The 26120-nt window shown below is 39.7% G+C and overlaps 1 protein-coding gene across 1 annotated transcript in view; it reads right to left on the bottom strand.

The window, feature by feature from the left end:
- The window catches only part of GFRA1 (GDNF family receptor alpha 1), a 153273-nt gene that overhangs the window by 41704 nt on the left and 85449 nt on the right, over positions 1 to 26120 (bottom strand). Inside the window, exon 4 of the mRNA XM_014959897.1 lies at positions 10974 to 11313. Coding sequence (XP_014815383.1) covers positions 10974 to 11313 — 340 coding nt within the window. The remainder of the gene's footprint in view (positions 1 to 10973; positions 11314 to 26120) is intronic.

Below are 26120 nucleotides of genomic sequence, written 5' to 3' on the forward strand. Positions count from 1 at the left end.
AATGCAGTATCCTCCTCTGTGGCTACAAATAGCTCCCGTATAGCTTGGGTGGTGCTTGTTTTGCTGGGATGCAATAGTGGCAAGAGGGGCTGGTATGTGGCCAAACTAACGGCTTCATTGTTGGAAGAGCTTTCCATTTTCTCTTTGTTTCATAAACACACAGGGAGTGGGCAGTGAGAAAACGAGGCAAAGGCTACGTAAGAAACTCAAGCAACCACTGAGCCGAAAAAAGCCTCAGAGCAGCTCCATCACAAGAGAGATGACCCTCCCAGCACCTAGTAATAGAGCTTTGACCCATTTTTTTTTTAAATTAAAAGATGCTAGAGCTGAGTAATACTAATACATCTCATACCTTCTTAGTTACATACACACACCAGCGAGTACCTGTGAGCAACTATAAATTTTGACCGTTTTTTAAAATGGTCATTTTTACATATCGTTATTAAACAGCAACTCCATTTGATTTTTTTTTTCAGCAAAAAGGTTATTTTTTTATTTGGTTGCTACCTTCCTTCTCAAACAATGACAGTCTGGGCTCTGAGTGCACTAATGTCCCTTCCCACCCTCAGCACTTCTCCTACCCAGCTATGGCCCAAGACCCCATTCCAGCCCCCCCAGGCCTCAACCCCTGCCCCAACCTTGGTCCCCAGCCCCCATGGCCCTGCCCTGGCCAGCCACGGGCCCCACTGAGTCAGGTCCACCAGACCCAAATATTTTGCAACACTGGGAGAAACCATTACAGGATCCTGGACACCAAATACCAGCTACTAACCAAAAGAAGCTGCTTTAAATCTGTTTTTGCTTCTGCTTTGTTATTTTAAATGGCAACCTAAGCCCATGCAAACATTTGACTCTGGATTTGATTTATCTCTAAAAATGTTGTTGTTCATCTGGAAGTAAAATACAGACGATCCTCAATTACGTACAGGCAGCCTATTTGGATTGTGAAATAACTGGATACAGAAACAACCAAAGACCACACAAGATTCATTCAGATGCCTCTGAGCATCACAGATGCTTGCTCAGAGCACTGGGCACAGACACAGGAGCCCACCAAAGCTGGTTCCTCCAGCTGAGCACCCACACTCACCCCAAACTGTCTGTCTGTCTGTCTGTACCACGTTCCCCACCAGGTCTGCCAGTACCTTTGTAATCCAGGTTTTTTGTTTACCAGGGGCCTCCTAGACATCTAGTGCCCCAGATAACAGAGCTAACTATTAGAAATTCACTCATGCAAAATGAACTGAACCTATGCATATCTATCTTTTAAAATTAACAGTACAAAGACGGTATTCTTTATATACTTCTATTAAAAACCCTAATTTTTCTGAGTAACAAGTGCTCCAAAATAAATATACCCCATACCCATGTTCTATCACTGCATTTTATGCAAAGCAAAAGTAAGTTATATACCATTTTCTGTTCATGTTACCCCTTCCCTGTGCTCATGTTATCTGCTAGAGACCTGTTAGATCTTTTTAGACAGTGTCTGCTACAGATCAAAAGAACTTAACAAAGCACTAATCTCATAGTTTATCAATGTTAGTTAAATCCTCTAAGTGACTCAAGATCATGCATGAGAGTAATTTTAATTTAATATATTAGGTCTCCTTTGGGCATAAGGAAAACTACTAAGCTCAAACGTGATTCTAAACAAGTATGATTTATTTGCAATTGGGTAATGTAAATATTTTTATACTGCTGATCTTTTGTGTAATAAAACCAATTTTGAAAAATATGGTGGAGATCTTGAGCACAAGGTAATGCAATAAAGAATTAGAAAAGTGATTCTCAGATGCTGTGACACAAACCAGAATTTTCTCTTTCTGTTTGCAAAAAAATTACCTCAGACCATTTTTTAGAAGCCTGTTTGAGAGAACATCTGGAAAGCATTCCACAGGAAATCAAACCTATATTAAATATGTTTTGCGGGGCTCTGTTTCCTTGCATTGACTTTAAACATGCATAATGTGTTTCTGTCTTCTCAGCTGCAAAGAAAACACTTCTCTGAGAATATTCTACAAAATGACAGGCTGAACCGTCAGGCTGTGATTTCTATCAGGGGATGCTGGTAAGATTTCTATTTAGTCTATCTGTCTCTACCAAATCTCTCCAATAACATGAACAAATCCACTAGCTGCATTCCGAGGACCGTGAGGCTGTATATTTTCATTTTATTTCATTTCCTTTATGCTGTTTAATTTGAAGCTTCTAAATATAAATGACCGTCATGTTTAAAGATGTCTAAGCCTCAGAGTGTCTCTTGATAGCAAGTTACTCAGGAAAGAACTAGTGCATTACGGATAGAGTTGTTCTCACTTCATTAGCTGGGCAGACAGGAGTGTCTTTGAATTACAGGCTGGAAACCTAAGAAAATCATTGTCACTCTCAAAAAGCAAGCCAAAGAAATTAGTGCCACAAGTCCTTGAGGGTGCCACTGGATGCTTAGGTGTTTATTAACAACTATATCGTGAGTGCTCAATGAAAGGATGTGGATCTAAGTATCTGAGAAAGACATCCGTGACAATAATATTCTCTGTAACCACTTGAATAAACTACAATAGAATATTTCTGGCTCAAGCGTGAAACCATTGTGGAGTTTGGAGACAGAAAACCATCTTAAAAGTCCAATACAAGTTTTCTCGTTACCAGAAAAGTTTCTGTTGGCAGGTGCACTGGATCATCAGGTTTCCTAAGGTTACGTAGGGATGCTTTTTGCACAGGAAAATCCCTCAGTGGCACCATGATATGTGTGGTGGCATTCCTGAACGAAACAGCTCCACGTCCCCCTGCCAGAGACCTGGCTCAAGGAAAGAAAGGGTGCCCAGTGTGTCCTTGCCCTCAGTCGTGCAGGGGCTGTAGGCAGCCAGCACACCTGAAACTCAGCCCAAAGCTACTTGAAAAACTGTTCTGACTCCAGGAATAAGACAATGAATATAAAATCAGAACTACAGCAGATAAAAGCAGATTACAGTCTCTTTTATGTGAACCCTTTTTTTCATGCACAAAATAGCCCCATCAAACAGCAAGTCAAAAAGCTCTGGCAGTAGCAAACCAATATAGCATTGATCTTATTCAACACGTTTTACTTGCCTTTAGAAGCTGTGTGTATATATAATGCTAGTACAAAAAGCACTGATTTGCAGTAAATGATTGGAAAATAAACCATTTTTACCAGTTAAGAATGATATGGCTGTTGTAAGAGGGTTTTCTTGTCTCCACTGTCAAAAAACCTGAACACGGCTCCTGAGGCTGAGAGGTGACAGCCTGTGCCATACCCAGATGTCTACAGAAGTTGCTCTAAAAGACACTGTCCATTCTGAAGAATATTGCAATGCTGCACAATGGCCAGTTACTGAGATGCATCTCCAGCATTTCACAATGCTTAATTAGAAAGGGAGCATCATAACTGACAGGACAACCACTTTAATTTATGCTTAAAGTGGAACAAAAGAAAAGGAACTGAACATTCAAACGATACAGTCAAGTTTTAATTTAACAGAGGTCTTAGTCACGTGTGCTTTATAATAGAAAAGCTTCTTGTAATGGTTTATAGAATGTGCTCGAACAAATGTAGTGTAACCACAAACATGTGAATGTAAGGTCATCTATTAATAATCTTAGGCAAAGGGCACAGCCAGCTCACATAGAAAATCTATATTCAACTGTAAACATGCACCAGAAAACTTTTTCTGTGTCACTTGTTTTGAAGCCAGCAGATGATCAAAGCACAGGGAACAACCACCACCTCTGCTGAGAAATCTTTGCAGATACTGGTACATTTACATCTGACTTCCACTTACCAGCAGTTATTCCATCAGTAACATGGTACTGCTTAAAGCATAATGAAAGCAATGCAATTTCTATTCAGTAAACACTAAAATGCTAAAATTTGAAAATATACATGTGGATGTCACTTGCTCTGTTGAGAAACAAAGTTTTATTTTTAGTTCCAGTGCTTACATTTTCTTGCAGCTATTTTAACAGATGAACTGCCACCAGAAATATTCTCTTACTGGGGCCTGATGTAGAATGATATAAATAACCTTTACAAAGTCCAGCATAATGGAATGGTAAAATCAGTTGACATTCTTTTAATTAGCACTGCCTGAAGATTTACCTACACAGAACAGGAATAGCCAAATTCATCCCTGGAATAAATCCACTGAAGTCACTGACGTCAGGGGAAGTACGCTGGGAATGGACTTGATATAAAAGCTCTGTTATTCACATTAAACATACAGCAACTTCTTGCCTGTAGCATATACATGATTTGAGGTAAATAAGAAAACGTTTTGATTTATTTAAGCAAATGCTATTGTGTGATACATACACCCTTTCTTTGCCCCAGAAAAAGCAAGTTAGCCACATGTGTCTGGGTGTACATTAAAAGGGATCAAAAATCTTCTCTTTGCCAGACTTAACAGATTAGTGGGTGGGAGCTACTCATGCAAACCAATGGATGTTAAAACTCCTGCTCTCTACAAAAGCCTCTCAACTAACAATTCAACAAAACAGCAGTAGCAGTACTCTTGCTGGAACCCCATCCAACAAAGCAATTAAGTGCTTGCTTAACCATAAGAACATGAATAGCTCCAAATTTAGATCTCTGTTAAAGTTTAATGCCAAATTTAACTTTCCTGGATTTCAGTATTTTTGATTAAACATGCGTGAAACTGCTTCCTTAACATACATGGTTTAATATTTCCCCCCTGATAAACACACAAAACAAAATGGGTCACATTTGCCCTGCCATAAGCCCCTTCCGGGCTGGTCTTTCTAATCTGCAGTCTTCTTTTTTTCTGATATTATAGAGGCAGTTTTCCTTTCTCACTTAGAATAACAAAACAAGACAAAACGATGATGAAGGACCACATTTGGATGATACAAATGCCCCCGGGGTCTGAAAGCTAAAGTTTACTGGTGGCTGTGAGTACTCCAGCCCACAGAATCATTTTGGCTAAGAAGGGACTGCCATGGAGGGCAGGGTATCTAAACTCAGCCTATAGAACTCTAATCGTTTGTATCCATGTTTATTTTATGTTTATTGTGTGTTCACACATATGTACTTTAATCCCTCTTTCACTTTTTCAACAGGCAATAATGAATATTCAGTGCCACGGCTTGTCCTCATCCTTAACAGTAACCAGAAAGGACCAGCAGGTCCTCAGCCACACCAGGATGCTGCCAAAGATATACCATGAACAACAGAAGTTGGCCAATTCAAACAGCTCTGACAACGTTGAGGTAGAACTTGTGTTTTGCAGATAATGGGCACAAAAGAATTACACTCCCTCTTTGTGGAGACTGGGTTTCAGGAATCAGCAGAGGTTCTAGCTGACTGAAGGGATGCTGCTTGGAGAGTTTCAAGTTTGCCTGACAAGGGACGTCAGCATAAAGATACTGTCTAGTTACGGCTTCTTGGAGCGTAACCCCCTGTGCGTGAGGATCTCTTTGTTGATAAAGCACAAAGCAAAGTGAAAGTTGGGTGCAGGAATAAAGCCAAGACATTTTTCTAATTACTATATCCTTGCATCTTTGCTTCTTTTGGAGAAATGTCAATCATCCAGCTAGCTTTTTAATCTTCAAGACCCTCTTAAGCAGAAGAGGGGGAGCATAAATGAGGATTGGCCAAGCAGATCCTGGCACCGCAGAATGAGATCCATCTACACATTAACAGGGACAAAGCAGTCTTGTTTTGCTGGGTGTTCTGATTTTTGGATTCCGAAGGGATTTATGGATATGTTTTAAGGAGGAACTGCTCCATTCATTCTGAGATTTATTCAAAGGAAAGAAATTTAAAATGGCCTTTGTTTATGAGGAGAGGGGAGAGTAATACTCTATTTTACTCTGCTAACAAAAGACATCAGTGTAATGAATCATATAAGGGACCAGAAGGGAAAAAATAATACAATATTGCAGCACTTTCTATCTTTACTTTTCCTTCACTTGAAAGGGTTTTTTGCTTATTTTGCAGAGACTGCATTAATATTTTTTTCCAGGCTAGCAATTCCCCACTCACATACTCCACTACACCATCATGTTTTGTCTGCAGAGCACAGCAGCTTCTGTCCCAGCTCCCCCCAGATCTCATTTTTTTGAGTTTTCTGAAATGTGATCATACCTGGTGGGGTTTTTTTCGCTTAAATAAATACCATACCTCTAGCAATATATATATATATATATATAATTTTCTGAAATGTGATCATACCTGGTTGGGTTTTTTTCGCTTAAATAAATACGGTACCTCTAGCAATATATACATACATGCATATATACACACACACCTACATACACTTCTACAGATAAAAATCATATTTCAAATTCAGGCTACGCTTACAGATGTGAGGTGAGCTTGTGGGCACGTATACACACACCTACATACACTTCTACATATAAAAATCATATTTCAAATTCAGGCTACACTTACAGATGTGAGGTGAGCTTGTGGGCACGCTGCAGTATTTGGGCCAAAAGGTAGCTTTACACCTTTTCCTGTCCCACTTGGTGCTGTGCAGACACAGGTCCATTCCTGGCAAAGCCAGGCAGAGCAGTGGGGGTTTGCAGGTGGCATGAGCTCCAGCTACCCCCATTGCACTGCAAACACCCTACATCTAGTGTGGGGTGACTCAGGCAGCCTCAAAACATGAGGTTTTTTGCTCACTCCCTGACTCGGTCTCCAAACGTACTATACAGGCAGAGCCTGCACGTCTCTGGAAGTCAAGTGTCCCTGTTTTAATGTCCTTAACGGCATTACAAAAACTATGTTGTTGCCCTGGTTTTGCATACCCACAGCAAAACAATCATCTCAAGGAGCTGCCAGACAACTCTGAGTGCCAAACTGATATAAATACCCCGGAGGGATGCAAATCCAGCTCCATTACACAGAACTGTATAATGCTACTGTGTCCTTCAAGAAAAAAAAAATCCACCAAGTGTCCTTTTAACACATAAAGCTAGAGCCAGTCTGAGACCAAGCAGTCCAGCTCAGTAGATGGGCAACTGAATTGTAGCCAATATCAGCTACAAGGCGCAGAAAGGGAGGTAGCACCTGTGTTTTCCCTCTCATTTTCTGAATTACAGATGGTCAGTGGACTGTGGCAGGATATTGAGGGAGGAGAAGAACAACACACAGAGGAGCAGGTGAGGAGGGACTGTAAGCGGCCGTAATAGAGAGAATTCAAATGCGGCAGAGAAGTGGTGAAAGTCAGATAATGACTGGGAGACCTGGAAAAAGGAGATGCATCCTGGGCTGCATCAAAAGATGCGTTGCCAGCAGGTCCAGAGGGGTAATTCTTCCACTTCACTCTGCTCTGGTGAGACCTCACCTGGAGTATTGTGTGCAGGTCTGGAGCCCTCAATATAAGAAGGACATGGACCTGATGGAGAGGGTCCAGAGGAGGGCCACGAGGATGATCAGGGGGATGGAGCACCTCTGCTACAAGGACAGGCTGAGGGAGCTGGGGTTGTTCAGCCTGAAGAAGAGGAGGCTCTGGGGAGACCTAATAGCGGCCTTCCAGTACCTGAAGGGAGCCTACAGGAAGGCTGGGGAGAACCTGTTTAGAAAGGCCTGCAGTGACAGGACGAGGGGCAATGGCTTCTAAAAAAAAAAAACAACAAAAAACCAAAACCAAAACAAACAACAAAAAAAAACCAAAACCATATCCAGGAGACAGAGGAAGTATGCAAATTCAAAACACCGATTATTAAAAAGACCGAACTAATGACTCACACTTTCATTACTCAAAGAAAATAGTATTTGAAATACTGTCAAACATGACAGTGGTAAAAATGAAGCACACTGCCCTACATTTACAGCAGAATGGTATTTTTAGAATATGTCAGGCAACTTTCTGAAGTTTAATTGGTGGCTGAAGTGATCAGAACAGATGGTTCCTCATAGATTTGAGCTATTCCAGGACAACATCATTGGTGAAAGTTTTTGACAGTATATTGACTTTACTCTAGAAGATTTGTTTATCTTCATGAGAAAACGGAACTCTAATGGCTTCTTTTTGCTCTTTGTCTTTTTTGCTTTACTTTTCAGTGAGCATTGACAGGCACGCCTGAGAGACTGCAATCAGTTTCAAAGCTGGATAAGGACTGGGATACAAGTAGAGGCAGCAGAAAAATTGTAATGAAAGTGAACGATTCAGTATTCTGATGAAGTTCAAAAATTAGGACTGTTTACATAAGTCCAAACTTATTTGCATTTCCTGGCATTTCTGGTCTCTTCTTTCCCTTAATCGAGAGTTTATGTTATATAACAGATAAATTAATGAATTAAAAAGAATAAAATAAGCAAAGCGTCTTGCCATCTCAGTTAGTGGTACCTGCAGTTTGGCCAAATCTCTTTCCTGCTCTTAACTCTGTTTCAAAAACAGATTCAGTGATATAAGCATCCAGAAAAAAGCTTTTAAACAGCATCCTAAACTGAATGTTTAAATACTTATTTGCACAGGCCCAGTTGACATTTTATACAGAGTATGAGCAGATTCAAATCGTGCATTTCTGAGTAAGCAGCATTTTGTAAACCATTTGTGAGTGCACTTTCAGAAACTTCTAGAACTTGTCCCCTTTGTCTTAACGCGCATCAGGAAGAAGCTTTACTAGATGTATTAGGCATGCAAATAACAGTTTCTAAATGACTTGGTTTCACAGTAGGCAGAACATATTCTCCAATTACTCTCCCATTTTGATACTCTTTCTGATTTCAAAATGAAATAGAAGTTATCAGAGCTAGAATTATATCCCTACTGACTACTGCTTTTAATTATTCTAAACACATCTGGAATTACTATGTAGATTGATATTTATCAGTGCCAATACTTTAAATAGCTGGGAGGAGATCGTCTCCCCTTCCTCCCCTCCATTGCCCAAATCCCTGTTTTCCTGTGGAAGAAGGGGAACAAATGACCCCAACTCCCTCTAAGTGCACAACAAGTCACAGAGATAAAATGGCTTTCACCGTCTTATGGATAGGATGGAATAGCTCTGCTGCTGCTTTCTCCTCTCCATGACAGTAGAGAGGGAAGGTAATAAACACACTAGCAATTTAGACAGCCGAGGAGGTATTAACACCTACATGAGATGAGTCTCAGCAACACATCAAGCTTGCTTTCCCTCCAGCATAGGACCTAAGCGCCGCACTCAGTGACTCTGCCTCAGACCCCACAGGCATTTGCCCACCCGTTCCCTTCTACCACTGCTGTTCCTCATCCTCAAGCCAGGTCCCACTCAGCCTTGGAAGACTCCAAACTTTTTTATTTCTGGTATTTTAAAGAAAAGAAGACAGAGGAAGAACCTCTAAAGAAATCCATTTTCAATACAGGGCCAGCTGCAACTTAGGGCAGCAGGAGCAAAGATTGTACCAAGCTTCCCTCTGCAGCGTTGCGATGGAGAAAGCACACCAGCAGACTTGTGAAGTCAAATTAAACAAAATGCCATTAATAACTTAAATACTGAGACAACATAGATCAAAGCTGACCAAAGAAAAACACAGTCATGAGAGAAGTAATGGCATTAATTTAACTAAGTAATTCCTGAACACTACAGCCTGAAGAATAGGAAGAAGTCTCCCTATCAAATCCTCTCTCCCATTTCATTAGCACTATAACACACTGGAAATTTGGCAGAAAACACAGTAAAGATATTGTAACTCTATTAATTAACAGGGCCTGTGTATAGGGAAGACAAAATATATAAGCAAAAAGAGTAATGCACAACATGGAAATGGAAAACAGGTGGTTCTGAGACAACTTGTATCCAGCTTTCATAAACTGCAACAGCATCAGCCAGGAAGGTGCTGGATGCAAACTCATGGGACTGAAATGAGAATCCTGCTCTGATTTAAATCTGCTCCAACTTGGGGCAGCATGAAACTGTCTCCAGATTTTCCCTGAGCCATTGAGGATAGGGAGCTGCTCGCCTTGTCACCTCTGACCACCACTTGGACACATCTGAGAGGCTATGGCTAAATGCTTAAGATCAGCAGTGAAGATCTCAGAAACAAACTTCAAAGTAAATGTTTTACCAGGCATATTTAAGCACTTACTAAGATTTATATAATATCTTCAGTGTCCTTGACATTTTACAATAGTGTTTATTTCCTTGCTTGCTAATTCACAGAATTGGATAATCTACAAGGAAATTACACATTAGAAATAAGCAAGATTCTTGGGCATAACTTCATAAATATGACATTAGCACAACATCATTCTAATACAAACATACACAATGTTAAGTAGGAATAAAGCACTTCCTAAGGGCAGAGGAGGCCCTGTCTGCCACTGAATAAGTGTTGTGTGACAACCTGGAGGGAACTGGCTGAAGGGGAAGGGACCGTGTTTGTCAGCGAATCAATGACCCTCCAGTTGTATCAGCCCACCACTCTTGTCAGGGGAGGGGAGATAAAACAATTCCAAGGCTAAAACAGCTCTACAAAGATAGTAGGATCTAGTCTACAAACGTGGACTCCTTTTTTTCCAGTAAAGAAAAAACCCACGAGTAGTCTGTGCATTGTGACCATCTATAAAGTCCAACATGTGGCTTGTGTTCCCAGTTATTGGTGTTCAGACATTAAGTTTACAATGAAAATAAATCCCATTATAATTAATAAGTCTCTTTCCACCTGGTCACGAATGGGACATAAAAATCATTCTGAGATACCCATTTACTAGAGACACCTAATGAAAATGTTTCCAGTGAAAATCTGTAAAAATTAAACAGGGGGGTTTAAAGATTCCTCCGTAACGCCAGGGAGTAGCTGTGAGCAGCTCTGGAGAAGGCACACGCTGTACCCAGGTGCAGGCTTTTGTGATTCTGTTAAGGGGGACAGAGTCGTCTGATTTTTTTCCCTGATTCATCCTTTTCCCTAGTGGATATTCTGACCCTTAGCCCTGGCAAATCCAGCAGTACCAAAAAAGTTCTCTCTGGTCCCTCATTAATCACTCCCCTGCCATGTGCTATCTTACCTGCAGATGTAATTCTTCTTGCAGGATTCTTGTAAATTCAGGCAGTTTGGTTTCTCCCTGTCCTCATATGAACACACAGGAACAATAGTCTGCCGTCTCCTTTCTGTACAGGCTACGTCTCGACAGGAGCAGAAGAGCATCCCGTAGCTGTGCTTTGGGGGAACTTTGTCAAAAAATAGCCGGAGGGCCTTATGACACTTCCGCTTGTTACAGATTTCATTAGACGTGCTGCTGGTGCAGGGGGTAATGTAAGCAGATCTGAACCTCTTGCAGGTATCATTTAGGTTACAAGCTTTTGCTGCATCCAAGCAATTGTTCCCCTTTGAAAGTACTGGCTCCACTAGAAAAAACAACACAACAGCAGTAAGAAATGCGTCACATTTATACCGTGTTTCCATGTTTGTGTTTATTTCACTGTTAATGAGATCCTGATTATATATTTGTTACATACAAAACTTTCAGTGCCAGAAACTGCGACCAGTCCTTATGTTTCTTAGGGTAATGGCTTAATTAGTCAACAAGAGCACAGGCATGCGTTAAGATCAGAAGGCTGGCAAATAAATGACGATTACACCGAGCGGGCTGTACTTCACCTCCTTTGTAGCAGATCAGCAGGATGAATATTGGGTAAGACTTGGCCTCACTAAAAAGCTATTAAAATCGCTGGTAAATTGGAAGGGACACATTTGGCCCATCGCACAGGAACACAGCGACAACGTGGGCTCCTAACTCTGGTTTTGTAAAGCTCTGACATTTCTTTATTTTCCCCTTGAACGGTATAAATGACATTTGGTGTCTACACCAGGGTAACAACATTTAAATATCATCTGTGTACTCTGTAGAATGTAAAAGCCACATGCCTGTTACTACAGTTTTTGAGGTAGGAAAACAGCCCACCCGGACAGAAAGGAAAGCAGGGGCAGCCCCAGGACTGTGAGCCCTCTAAGGCCACCCACAGGGTCTGTAGAGCTCCACGTTTAGTTAAAGACATTGTTATAAGCTCTATAGATGCCACCTCATCCCTGGAAGTTTTATGAAGTTTACAAGCTCTGAAGAAGCTGACAGAGAATTAACAAACAAGCGACTGTGAAAGAAACATTTTAAAACAAGGAGTAAGTCTCTCTCTCTCAGACACACACACTACAAGAAGTTATAGAAAAAATGAATCTCAGATAAAAGTTAAGACTATAATTACACATTTAATTTTGCAATACATTATCCAGATATTAAAATCCAATATATACTTTGCTTGAAAATGAAGGCGACTGGTATTAGAATGCAAAATTCAATTAAGAATAATCGTAATGCTGCTTTGGATATTAGGAATGCCAAGATCACAGATCCAAGAAAATACATTAACTTCCCATTGCTACAGAATTTGCAAACTGAACAAAACATTTTGCAAATATCTAAAACTCTGCAGCAACCTCGCAGGGGGGGCTGGCCAAAGATAAAACCTCTCAAATGATCTAAGGCTCTAAGTTCCTCTTAAAAAAAGTTTTTTTTCTAGATCTTCCACCTTTTACCAAAAACCCAGTCCAAGGCCCTTCCACACCTCAGTGCCATTCTTCTCCATTTTCCTACCACTTCGCTTCCCATTCTCAGATCAAGAATCAACCTTTTATCTTTTTCCATGGCAGGAACAGATGGTGCAGCTCGGCTGAGATGCTGCACCGAGGTGCTGCAACTGCCTGAAATGACCGTGCCCAGGATGGGCCGTGGTACCAGCACGTGCTTCACATTGTACAAATAAAATATATAACCTGCTACTACCCCACGTATCTAACCTACCCAGAAATAAAGCAATGCATAAGTAGCATTAGATCTGTTTTTCACTCTCACAATACACTGCAACTACATTCAGTGGGTTTGTACATTTAGCCTTTGTACATTTATCATTCATATTCCGAGTCCCTCCCAATCCCAGTTTCTTGCACAATGAACTGCAACTTTTTTCTTCTTATCTTCACAAATTACAAAATTATGAACATGCAACATTTGACTATAAAATAACAGAGCCAAGCATTTCTTATAATAGCAGCCTACCACAGTTTAAGCAACACCAGATGCAGAAGAGATGAGATACCCAAAACACAACCCTGTCATAAAATTGTAAAATTTTTATATAAAATGCTATATTACATTAGCATACCACTATAATCTTAACTGTGAACTCTCAAAGTTTTTTTTATACAGCATATAGAATTATATGTTTAGTACAAATATAATTACTATGTAATCTGCAGGGCATGTAATTATGCAATATATGAATAGTACATGCTAATTACTATGTGATTGCAGAGTAATTACATAGTTATTTGTGCCTGGGAGTCAACTGCTGAATTCCACTCTTTAAAACAAGATTCTGTGGAAGAGCTCTGAACAGGGCATTTCAATACGAACAGACACCAGCTTACTGGATATTAGAAAGCATCCTTGAAAAGAAAACCCAAGATGTAATGAAGCACCTCTTTGCTGATAATCATATACATGTTTTCCATTAAGGGTCCAAAATGTAGTAAATGCTGATACAGAATTAAAAAGCGCTGTGAATGGGAACACCTCAAGAATCAAAAGTGACAGGTTAATCAATCTTTTTTAAAAACAGAGCATAAGCCAATTCCCTGACCACACAAACAGCAGTGAAAGTTGGCTTGGATGAAAGTTGAATGAGGTACAAATTGTTGATAACAATAGTTGTGTTCATTCACACCATTCATATAATTTATATCTACCCTAGACTCACATTCGTCTACACGTCAGCTCTGAACAGGCCTTTTGGTGTTTGTTTGTTTAGGTTTTTTTTCTAAAACTACCCCTGGCTGTAACTTGCCACTTTCCTTTTCTATTTTGGTACATATGTCTCTAGCTATTGTTTCTGGCATATTTATCATCACTTCATACAAATTATTTCTATATTTTAAAGTCAACTGACACACAGCACATAAGAGATATGCATCAACTGCATTTGAATTAAACAAGACTGTCTAAACCAACTCTTCTCATTAATGCCTGCTTCTCCCAAGCTTTTAAATCATGTTTTAATGCAAAATTTACAATCCAGAAGAGACTTTATGCTTTATTTTTATTGCAAAAGTACAACATAAGTATTCCTAAGTCCTGTGGTAACTACAAACAGTTAACAATACTGAGAGTGTTTCTGAGGATTACTTACGCAGCAGTAATACATAAGGTCAAAATTTCACCCAGCTTCTGTTCTGCAAAGCTTAAATTATTAAGACAGGCAGGAGTTTGGCTCTTACTAGGTAGTGACTGCGTTAAGAGCAAATGGATCTAATCCAGAGCTACTTTTCCTGCCAGCATCCTTTGGGAAAGGTCTGTGTAAGGAGATCTTTTTCAGTTCCCCCCTCTCTGGGGTCACTTGGATAGGGACTGAGGGCGGTCAGAGCAGTGGTCTGGGACAAGTAACGATTCCTTCCCACCACCATTTCCTCACCTAGAGCTTCCTCTCTCCCAGGTCTGCATTGCCTTGGACCCATTCTGGAAATCTCTGCCAAACCATGCAAGCTCTCTGCTCCTGCCAAATCACTGCAGACTCCGAGGCAAGTTACTTCCAGGCAGGTGAGAAGTGATGCCTCACGTCTGTGTGCGAGGGACTGGTTCCCACCCACAGCAAGGGGCCCAGCAGAGCAGATCTGCAATCCCCAGGATGCTGCCTCCCGGCAGAAGTCACCAGTGGCTACAAGTTGTTTTGCTGCTACGGGTGGGACCTTGATGAGATGCAGGCAGAGGCATGGTAAAGCACAGCCAGAGCCAGGATCTGCTGCTTTGGTGGGAAAGCAGCAGCTCTCAGCATCCACAGAGTTAGGATGCCTAAGAACATCCTCCTGCCAGGCAGTTTGCTGTTCCCTATGTGCAAAAAGTCTGGGGCAACAATAACTGGGTTACTGATCCTAACACTAACTTACCTCTAGACGGATCACTGGCTCACAGCTCTTTGAAAGCACTTGTAGCATGTGAATGCAAGGTGAGATGTTTTTCTGATAAATTTTACTGATGAAAAAACAGGCCTTGCATTATAGTATTTTTGATATTTGTTATCTCCTGAACACCCTTCTCTCTCTGGACCAACATAGTTACAGCTGCAACCATTCTGGACTCGAGCTCCCATACAACAGCAGAAAGAAGCCAGCCAAACGCTCCAGTCTTTCATCCAGAGATATTCCTAAAGTTTTAACAGGGCTCCCTCTGCCCTGTGTGATCTTCCTTATGCTTCACCCTCTTTCACTTCACCTTAGTCTTCCTTGCATTTCCATTTCTATTTCATTTCTGCACCTACTGAGCCCTTGGCTGTCTCCTGAACTCCCGTTAACCCCATGGTGGCGAAGAAAAGATTCTTGGTGGAAATTGGGAGCTTCTTATTCGTGTTCCTACTAGATGGAAGGAGTGAAAGCGCTATTACTTGTTCTATAAGATTCTTATTAAACAGCAAAATGGACACTGAGTTTTCAATTTTCTTACAGTACATAAAAAGCAATTTACTGAGGTTGCCATTAAAATTACAATTACTATTTGCAAGTAATTAGCATTAGTAGGTTTTCTAAGGGTTTTAGTGAAGGGAATGCTGTAAAGAGAGCTGTAAATGTTAATGAGATGGAAGGCAAAATTACAAAGTGATAGAGGTGACCACACGGGTATGGGCCTGCTCCAATGCAGATGCGGAATGTGGCATATAGGAACCTAAAACCAACTAGAATAAAGACAAGACCCATGATCCCACTTTAACAGAAGTGCTGCTATGGGCTTCACCAAAGTAATTCTGCTTTGTGAAAAGAATAGATCAAAAAATATGGAAAGCATGGGAAATATTGTCATCTGCATCTAATGGATTCAAATGAACTACCATTTTCCTGAGCAAATTATTTCTAATCCCAAATAGCAGAGAAAAAACAAGTCATCCCTGGGAAATCATTCCTGAAGATGACTCCCTTAATTGAAAATCTGCAGAGGTGTCATTCCACTTGTACTCTCTTCTTCTAATCCCGTCTAAAAAAATACAATACATTCTATACCACTGCTCCTCCTCTTCCTTCCAGACTAACCTCCTGTCTAATCCCTAATGTAGTCTCCCAGGCTTTGTGAAAACCCACAGAGAAGAGCACAGAGCACAGGCATCCCACTTCCTCGAAGACTATTCTGATGACATGCACCATGAGATCTTCTGCTGGGTGCCCATTAAAAGAAGAGTGGCTCTCTACTACCAAGAGTGTGTGTGGACATATGTACCTGCCTGAGGCCATGAATTTGACTCCTCACATCCAAGGGCTTCCAACAAATCTGTTTCTGTATTTCATATCATCCATCCAGAGATTTATTGTGCAGGGTTTTTTGTTGGTTGGGTTTTTTTGTTGTTGTTCTGGGTTTGTTTTTTTTGTTGTGGGGGGTTTTTTTGTTTTTGGTTTTTTTTTTCCCCACACAGTATTCCCTCTGCACTTTATAAGGATTCTAGACATTTTTAGTTACCACCTGGAATCAGGGGCTCCTGACTTTATGTGCCTAAATCTATCTCTTGGTCTGTTTCTGGATGTAATTCTATCAAGAGGGCCACATGTCCGATGTGCTGCACTTCGCATTACCCCAGTTCACCGCTAGATCTGGCCTCTAATACTTGGCAGGACTCTTGTCTCCATTTAGAGTTAGATCCCGATACCTTTAGTTGACCATTTTCTGGTGCATTTAATAGACATTACAGATAAAGACTGCAAGAGAAAACTCCTATGCTGGATATTTATTGATGAAAAAGGGGAGAAATGATGTCTTAAGATTTCCTTTGGTACTTTCATTCTTTTCTGGGGAGGAATGGGGAAAGACTGAGCAGAAAAAACAGGGGGCTGAGCCCGGCGGGTTGGCTGAGGGACATCTGCTCAATTACAGGTTATGTTAAAGGAGAGTCTTGCAACCCCACAGTGAACTGATCTAAATTTTTGTTCCACGAGAGCAGCGAGGGAGAGGAGACCCTGCTCCCCAGTGTTAACAGCATTGTCGTCTGCTGCTGAAATTCTTTCTGTCCTCACTCACACAAATATCCTTATCTATCACCTTCCATTTCTGCTACAAATCTAAAGGTTATGCCAGGGTTCCTAATTTTCCACGCGGCACTGAGGACAGTACTTTTGCATTATATTCATGCCAACATAGTTAAATCAATTTTATTCACTACAGTTATTCTGAATTTTCAATAATCTAAGTTCAAGAATTTGGTTCTTAAAAATGCTTCTTTTACTTCTTCTGTCCAAGGTATCTCACGTAGGAGGCAGAAATGTATGAATTAAATCAGAGGCTGCTAAACAAAGACACATCCAATTGTTGCAAACTGATCCAGTTGCTGTTTCTCACATTACTGCACCGATGACTTCAGTTCCACCCTAAAGAGTTTTAGGGTGTAAAGGTCATTTTAACGTTTCTACCCTGCACGAGCATTAGGGATGGATTATGCATGACTGGGACCATATACAGAATATATTTTTTTTCTGAGGGAGTGATCTCAGTCATTCCATATACAATTCCTGCTCTGTACTGAGTCAGAGGCTGGTTCTGTGATGTGGAAGGCTATCGCCACGGTTTCAGCTGAGTTCTTCTAATTAATTTCCCCTTAAAATATTCAAAGTGAGAATGTGCTACTGCATATACTCTCATGTTATACAGTTCAGTATTTTATTATTAGCTAAATACTAAGTCAACAGAATGGTGAGGGAACTAGCGCACACAGAAATACAGAATAAACCTGTGAAAATATTCAAACCTACACGGTTGCCATGAGAAGTGATTTACTGCATGCAAGTTCTCAAGACACAGTAAGGGACTGTTTACCAAAGTCATGCCAATTTACAGGGCAACTTTCAGCATTTCTTTTTATTACTGCAGAATTGAATTCACAACTTGTTTCCTCTTTTCCTCGGGCTTGATTAATTACCGTGTTAACATAACTACTGTTCTCCTGCTTATAATGGGCTCCCTCTAAAGTGCTGCCCCAGCAAAATAAACTAGGAGAAAGCTTCTAGCTCTTCGCTCTAGCAATGCAATCCTTTCTAATCTTACTATTTTTCAAATTTATGTTCCATTCCAATAAAGCTTGTGTGAATATTATAGCAAATCAGATAATACAAGGTTATGACCCTTGTAATTGATCCTTCAAGGTTCTTTTTGCCTTTTTCCAGTTGACGTGGTAAAAATTACATTTAGATGTGCTTGTTGACACTTGAGAATTCACTTTGTTGGTCACATACACTGTTTCAGAGAGATCACATTACATAGTGATGTATTTCTAGTGCTTTATTTCTTCTATACCTACAACCCCATTAAGCTGTAAGCAAACCTCCCGTGGGGCTGTAAGACTACAAGTATCAAGGGGGCAATGCTCCCATACTGTTCAGAGGGAACATAGCTGGGGAAACTATTATGTGAGGATACAGGGTTAAACACTAGCTACTATTTTAAAATATTTTCAAATAAATAAAAGGACCTTAAAAAAAAAAGTTAAATTTCCATTTGTAGAAAAATACACATTTTAATGAATACAGACCATGTATCCCAGCACTAAAAATCAGTTTTCTGTAGCAATGGTTTCTGTATCACATGACCAATGGAATAAAATGATTAATTGGACTGTCTCAGTAAATGCGATCATTACACTTTTAATTAACCTTTTCAACCTCTTGCACCTTTTAGTTTTGTTATACATTATATTTTTGCAGTTTTCCAGTTATTATGCTTGACTAAGCTTAAAACAATGCAGAGTTGTGTTAGAAAGATAAGAAAAACAATTCAAGCAACTCTTACTGTTCCTAACAAGAAAATACCGCTGATACTGTCATCATAAGGGTAGTTATAAATCAGGTGGACAGACATTCTGAACTCTGTGGCTATGTTCCCACCTAATTTTTGTTTTGGCAGCACACTGTTATTTAATGGCTCTGACTACCAGGAAACTAGCTTTTGAAAATTCTTTCTCAACCTAGTTATAATTACTCCATATAAGTCATACAATGATCAATTATAATAATCTTAGCTTCATCCATTATTTAAACTTAGCATTTGAATCTACACAGCAGGAGTGCAGGAAATTCCAAAGTCCTTTCTCTGCTCACTAACAACTGCTTTACTCCTGAAGTCATGCCAGTTACAGATAAAAAGGGGCCAGATATGCTCTTAGCTATGACATCGAAACCTGAAATATCCACAGATTTCGGACGACGAAAGGGGTTTGGCTCTGAATATAGTATTTTTTTTCTAACCACACTAGCCTCCTGTTGTTGAAAATAAATTCAACATGCAATTTTGCTTTCTTTACATTTGTGCCCCAAAATCAGAGTTCTACAATTATACACAGTGATGGCGCAGTATATTCTTACCTTAAAATGGCCTAGATCTTTCTCATATATAAGCATAGACACTTTTATATACACACATGCATATGTACATAAAATGTTTCAATACTATTTGGCTTCATGTCTCATTTCACAAGATAGCTACTTATGTATTTATTGATAAGCATGAGAAATAATCCAACTGTTTTTGTCTAACTTAAGGTTGATTCTAACGTATCTGAGCTCAGTGTGATACGAGCAATAAGTCTCATGGAAGGAGGAAAGACACTTCAAAGAAATGAACTTTCAAAAAGGCTCAAGCAAAACATCCAGACATTTTTCAGAAAAAATTTCAGAGCTATAACTGGATTTTGAATTAGTAACAACGATTTAATAAACTAACTATATATTTTTGATGATGGAAAATATTAAGCTTATGATTATTGCTTTTTTGTACCTTGTCCTATTTCAGTCTCAGCCATAATATGTGCTATAAAATGTAAACAACTGGGTCTGTTTTGAGGTTTAATGTTTTGAAATTTTCCAACACATATTTCAGTGTTTCAACTACATGCCAAGAACTGCTTTGTCAATAAAGCTATATTTTTCTGTTTTACCTTTTTCATTTCATTAAACAATAAAGCTGTTAAAATGTGGGAAGTGAACATATAAAACGTGTTAGGATTTACTAAAAAAAAAATAAAATAAAGTGATGCTTTTGCACATACAGAACCACACTTGCTCTCACCATCAAAAGAAAGAATAATAGGTGAATCAAAGGGGAAGAGGTCAAAGACGGGAACGTGAACACTGTCTGGCACAACAGGAAAAGGGCTGAGAAAGCCCTCAACTTAGACATTAAATGTACATACAAATGGGCACAACTCCAACACCAGGAACAAAAATATAAATCCCTATGTCCAAAATTGGACATCACATGAAATTTGTATATAGGTAAAGCACAAGTAGAAGCTCAGCAAATGGTGCATATGTAGAAATTAACTGGTAGGATTTTCAATATATTTTTTCTTAAACAAGAGGTGAATATGAACCACAGCAACTCTCATCACAAGATATAAAAACTATTCTTAAAAGTCTAACTGTGAACTCCATTTAGCTCACTGGATGGATAAGCGCACAGTGGAGGAACCAAGGAACTTCGTGCTCCTTGGTGGTGGGCATACCATGGTCTGCCCAAAGCCCTAAAAAACTTAGGGCATTTAGATTTAATCAGATAAAGGAGATGCCAAGGAAGGACGGTTTGTCAGAACAGGAAGGAAATTCTAGAAAGACAAAATCTCCTACATGATAAAGCTGGCATTCACATGTGAGCTTAGAATCACAAGGACGGAAGGGATTTCATAAAATCCTCCAGCCTTCTGCCCCATGGAAAGACCAGCTATAGCCAGAAAAATCCTGAGTGATGCTGTCTTAGACATACCCAAGTCCATAAGACCAGAGGGTATGCATGCAAGTGGCAAGGGATCTGGCCAATGTCACTGTGAGGCTGATCTCCTTTTCATAGATCTTGGTCATCAGGGGAACTTCCTGATAACTGGAGTAAATCAAATGTCACAAATATCTTCAAGAAGGGCAAACAGAAGGATCCAGGGAGTAACAGGCAGGTCAGCCTAGCCTCAGTTGCAGGGGTGATTATTGTGCAAGTCCTCCTTGAAGCCATATCCATGCACATAAAGGACAAGAAGGTGATGAAAAACAGTCAGCATGGATTTATCAAGGTCAAATCAGGCCTGACTGCCTTCTGCATTGAGATGACTGCTTCAGTGAACAGAGGGAGAGCACAGTGTCAATTTACATTGACTTTAGCAAGCCTTTTTATACAGTATCCCATATGAATCCTTGCAGCCAAATTGGAAAAGCAGAGTTTGGATAGGAGGACTAGAGGGTGGAAAGGCCCTGCTTTGAGTGCAACCTTGATGATCTCCAAAGACCTCTTCCCACCTTAATTATTTGCCTAATCTATGCTCTAACCTGTTTTTCAGTAACTCTGCAGCCTCTCCAAATAGGTATCCAGTATTCCCTGTGTATCCCATTAAATTTTTTTCCTGGCATCTAATCTAACTATCACTTCCTGCAACAAAATTCCCCTGTTTCCTTCCAAAGTTTACTGCTTTCCTCTTATAGAAGTGGCTTTTTAACTTCCTGAAGACTGTCTTTCTCCCATCACTTCACTCTTCTTTTAAGCCAATGCTCCCTGATTTTCTAAGTCTTTCTTAATAACGTCATGTTTTCTAGATATGTAAACTTATGCTATTTTATTCTCAGATTTGGAAAAAAAAAAAAAAAAAGGAGATTACATACAACAAAAATCCATTGACCAAGAGTTCCTGTACGAGTTGTACTCAGGAAATCGCTATGGACAGACAAAACCTGTTAATTCAAGAGCCGCTGAAGCATAGCTTACTCCAGCCTCAAGCAATACCAGTGTAGGTAGGGATGGTTTACACGCATCGACTGTCTACTGCAGGAGTATATATTAGCTTATCTATGACAGCAGCTTGCTCCTGATGGCTATAACCTGAAAAAAAGAGTCAAAGTATATAAAACCTTAGTAGAAAAATTAGCCTGCTTATTCTGCGGTATTACTCTTTTGGAAGGAAAATCAAGAGAGGACAGAGGGCTGGAGAAGTGATTGTGAATCGAACCCGACAACAGCAGCTGATGGGATAAATCATGAAACATTTGAAAGCAGAGGGTGCAGAAGGATACTCTCCTCTAGCATAACAAGAGGAAAGCTCTGCCTTTTCTAAAGCTCTCCTGCAATTCCTATCAGGTAGACACAGATGTCTCTGCGGTCACGACAAAAGTACATTAGCACAAGTAAAAGAAGAGGCCAAAATCACAGCGAAAGCAGCAGTAACAGAAACAGAGCAGATGCTCAATTAGTGACAGCAGCAGTAGGGGTGGGGCGAAGGTTGCCATCATGGCAGCAGAGAGAGCAATCGAGTCAGAGAACAGCAAAAGTCACAGCAGCTGTGATCACCCAATGATCCCCCTTTTCCATGCTTCTGGTGAGAACCATTTGGGGCACTTATCTGGCCTATCTACCAAACAATATGAGCCTCATTCCATTAATCCACCACCAGCTGCTCTTCTTTTCTCTCTCGTTTGGTCCCAATGCAATCCTGTTGAATACAAGTAAATTCACCGTAATGTGAAGAGGGTAACACTGGTAACTCCTGTCCATTCATGGAAGCTGACGTGAGCTGCAGTCACTGTCTTGCTGCTGACTTCATCTTAAGTCTCATTGCTGAGACTTCAAAAGCCAACAATCAGGGAGATTTGTGCACTGAGGTAGGGGCACTTAATGGAACAAAGGAAATAGGATACTTCGGAAATAAGTGACTTAAATGATACTGACTTAGAGATTTAATAATCATCGTCATGGTCACTATCCTACTGTGTGTCCAGAAGATAAAGCAGCACAAAATGAAGGTAAGACAACTGTGTATGATGTAGGTCACTTACCTACACGCAACTGGGGGTTTATTAACTGGAGATCACTATGTTATTTAATAAATTAGACCACACTAATAACTAGACCACTGTCTACTGTAAATTATCTTTCAATTCCACTTATGGCATGTACCATACATGGCAATAGACGGAAAGCTTTTTTCTGTTCTGTCTTCAGTGTTCTGGTCTTTCCACTGATCCCTCTCCCTGAGCTACTCTGGGTTACCTTTACTTATCCCTTACAAAAGTTCAACTTCTCTTTTTTCCCAAATGTAAAAATTTAGTTCTTCCTGAAAAAAAGCAACCAGGAAATCAAATTATTTTGACTTGACTGTTAACTACATCAAACTTGTGCCTGTTTTTTGAGGTGCTGTCCCCATGCCTCAGCTGTCTGTTATTTATTGTCCAGTCTGAAGGCCACTAAACACAGTATTTTGACTTCCATTTGCTCCAATAAACTGGATCAAGGTTCAATAAACTCTGGATCCAGGTTTTATGCCCTAATTCAGCCTGTGCTTTAAACCCATTTGAAACAACTAAGCATTTGATTAAGTGCTATCATGAACTGGGCATCAGCTTACACTCTTCCTTGGCTCCACTTCTAACTCTAAAATACACATGGAATGTACCAGCTTTTATTTAGTGTCCATGTTTACACACATGTGCATGGACATGTACATAGAAGAAGAGTAAAAACAACTGAAAGAGAAAACCAGTGTTAAACTAAAATGAATTATTTCAATGTTCAAACACTAAAGTAAAATGAATGCCTTCCTAATTAGTGAGGAGTGATCCTCACTAAGTAAAATGGCAACACTATTTACATTTACATAGCCTATTTTATTCCGAGCCACCTCCCACACACACACACTACTGAATTGCAGCTAGTTCTGGAGTGGAGAATTGTACCTACCCAGCACCAGTAACACTGTCTAAGAGACACTGGAGTGACATGAACAAGAGATGAACTAAAAGTGGATAATACTCCTGTAATCAAAACTATAACGTGTCCAAATCACTATTATTATTTGTTTTCAACGTTAACACTCCTGACCAGGTAAGAAGTGTTACTGCTCCCAGGAGTTCAACCCATGAGACCGACATCCCAACTCCCATCCTGCTGGGACACTTGTGCAGTATTCACCTAATTGAAATACTAATTCACTGGTATTAACAATATTAATCACATTCCCTTCATTGCAGGTGCAGCCAGTGGAGTGTTGCAGAGAGAGCTATTGCACAGTGCACAATAGCTGTGCACAAGACACAGCCCACTGGCTGCTGTATGGTGTGGCACCATGGAGACTACAGCTCCCGGAACCTCCCTGCATAAACACAGCTCTAGTTTATGGCAGTTGCTCTGATTTTCTGTGTCACTGAAGCCACGGATGAAGGATGGATGCGGAGCCTTTGTATTGCCCATTTCTGTCTGCAAACCTTGATGCTTTACCAGCCTGAGGAGAAAACTTTGGCAAGTTTTCAGTTTCCCATTTTTCTTTCCTCTCTTTTTCTTGAAGAATGGATTCAGTAACACTGTTAGGAAAATCCTAGCAGAAGGTTAAAGTACTTAGAACCAGTGCCCCTCACAGACAGGCTGATGAAGAGTTTCTTCTCAGCCCTGCTCCAGTTAAGAGATTAACAGCACCCTATGTATATTTGCACTTTGTTTGGATTACACACTTCTACATCCCCATCAAAACAAAAAAGGGTTTGCTTATATACCTATTGATTAGTGTTAATAGCAGTATTTTTACTTTTGAATATACTTACAAATGTATATATTCAGTTTAAAAATAGTACTGAGATTAAAGCCTGTGACCTAAAATAAACCTGCATCTTGAAGCTAATGATGTTCTATAATTCTTGTGATGTATGAGAGAAACATAATATATTGAAGAGCCCAAACTCTCCCAAACAAGCACAACACATAGAAGCACTGAGAACAGAATCTCAAAATTCACTACATATTTGATGCCACATGCATTTCTCAATCAGCAACAACTCTCCCTCCCCAAGGCCCTCATACAACTCCAAAACTTTCATGTGTCCAATTAAGTGTACATCCTATACAGCAGCATAGAGCATCATTTCCTCTGCAATGCAAGAGCATGAGAAAAATTAAGAATGCTATTGAAATCAACACCAAAACTTCAAATAAAATGAATCATGATTAGCTGTTAGAGCTAGAATGATATAGAAAGGAAAGATATCCACAGTACAGTAGTGCACCAGTAAATAAATAAAGTACAAAAGTCCCACATATTTGACATTTGGAGAACAAAACTATCCATCAATGTCTTGGCATGGATCGATCAAACAGAATGCTACTGCTGAAAACCTAATAGTATGATGGTAATAATGTAGCTATAAAGCCTCTACTCTATAATTGACTGCTTCCACTTCAAGCTAACATGTCTAAAAGAGTGACTAATGTTCACCTAAAGATTTCACTTGCATTGAATGACAATCAGCTGCACCTTTTGCTATTCTCCCTAGATTGCTTATGCTGGGTAATTGTTGAGGGACATGAGCCAGAGGGGAAATGGTCTACTTAAATAAGGAAATTCATATGAAAAATGGTATGATAATCTCAAAGGAAAATATACGGTTTCTCATCTGATTGTAAATTACAATGCAATACTCCACTTCAACCAACACATTCCTTTCCCAAAGCAGAAGTGTCAGAAATGACTCCATAAATAGGCCAGAGTAGGGTTTATATTTCAAACGGGTATTTAAAATTTCAACAAGGTATAAAGAATACACTGTATGCTTCCCAAAATTACAGCCTATATACTTTGAATAAAGAACATATTTCTGATAATTTACAGACAGATTGTATGCTTTGGTCAGATTTTCTTTTGGCAGAGGAGGGATTAATGCAATTTCACTGAAAGTCAATAGAGTTAGTGTTATAAAACGAAACAGAACTATACCCTTCAATGACGTGATCTGTCCTTATAACTTACTTTTGTGATCTTACAGAGCAGACTATATTAAAAGCAGTATGAGATAACACACAGTTTATATAGTTTTAATTCAGGAAACTAAGATGAATTTAAGCCCATTTTTGTACTTTCCTGAATAAAAATACCTGAAAAACTGAAGAGTCATTTTGGGGTTTTTTAATTTTTTGAGGCCAGAATGAGAAATTCAAATTGGCTTTTTAAGTTTCACTGCAGATAAAATATATTTATAATTAAAATGTTTGGAACTCTCTAATGGATCATGAGTGTAAGTCAAATTGCTCTGTCGCCTTTGATATATACTTAAAGGTAATTGGCTAGTCTTAGTGATGTATTTTTAAAGAGCTACCTATTGATTAATAATGTTTCAGTATTAA

This window comes from Calidris pugnax, unplaced genomic scaffold (assembly GCF_001431845.1).
Source record: "Calidris pugnax isolate Ruff unplaced genomic scaffold, ASM143184v1 scaffold4, whole genome shotgun sequence".
NCBI classification, from domain to species: domain Eukaryota; kingdom Metazoa; phylum Chordata; class Aves; order Charadriiformes; family Scolopacidae; genus Calidris; species Calidris pugnax.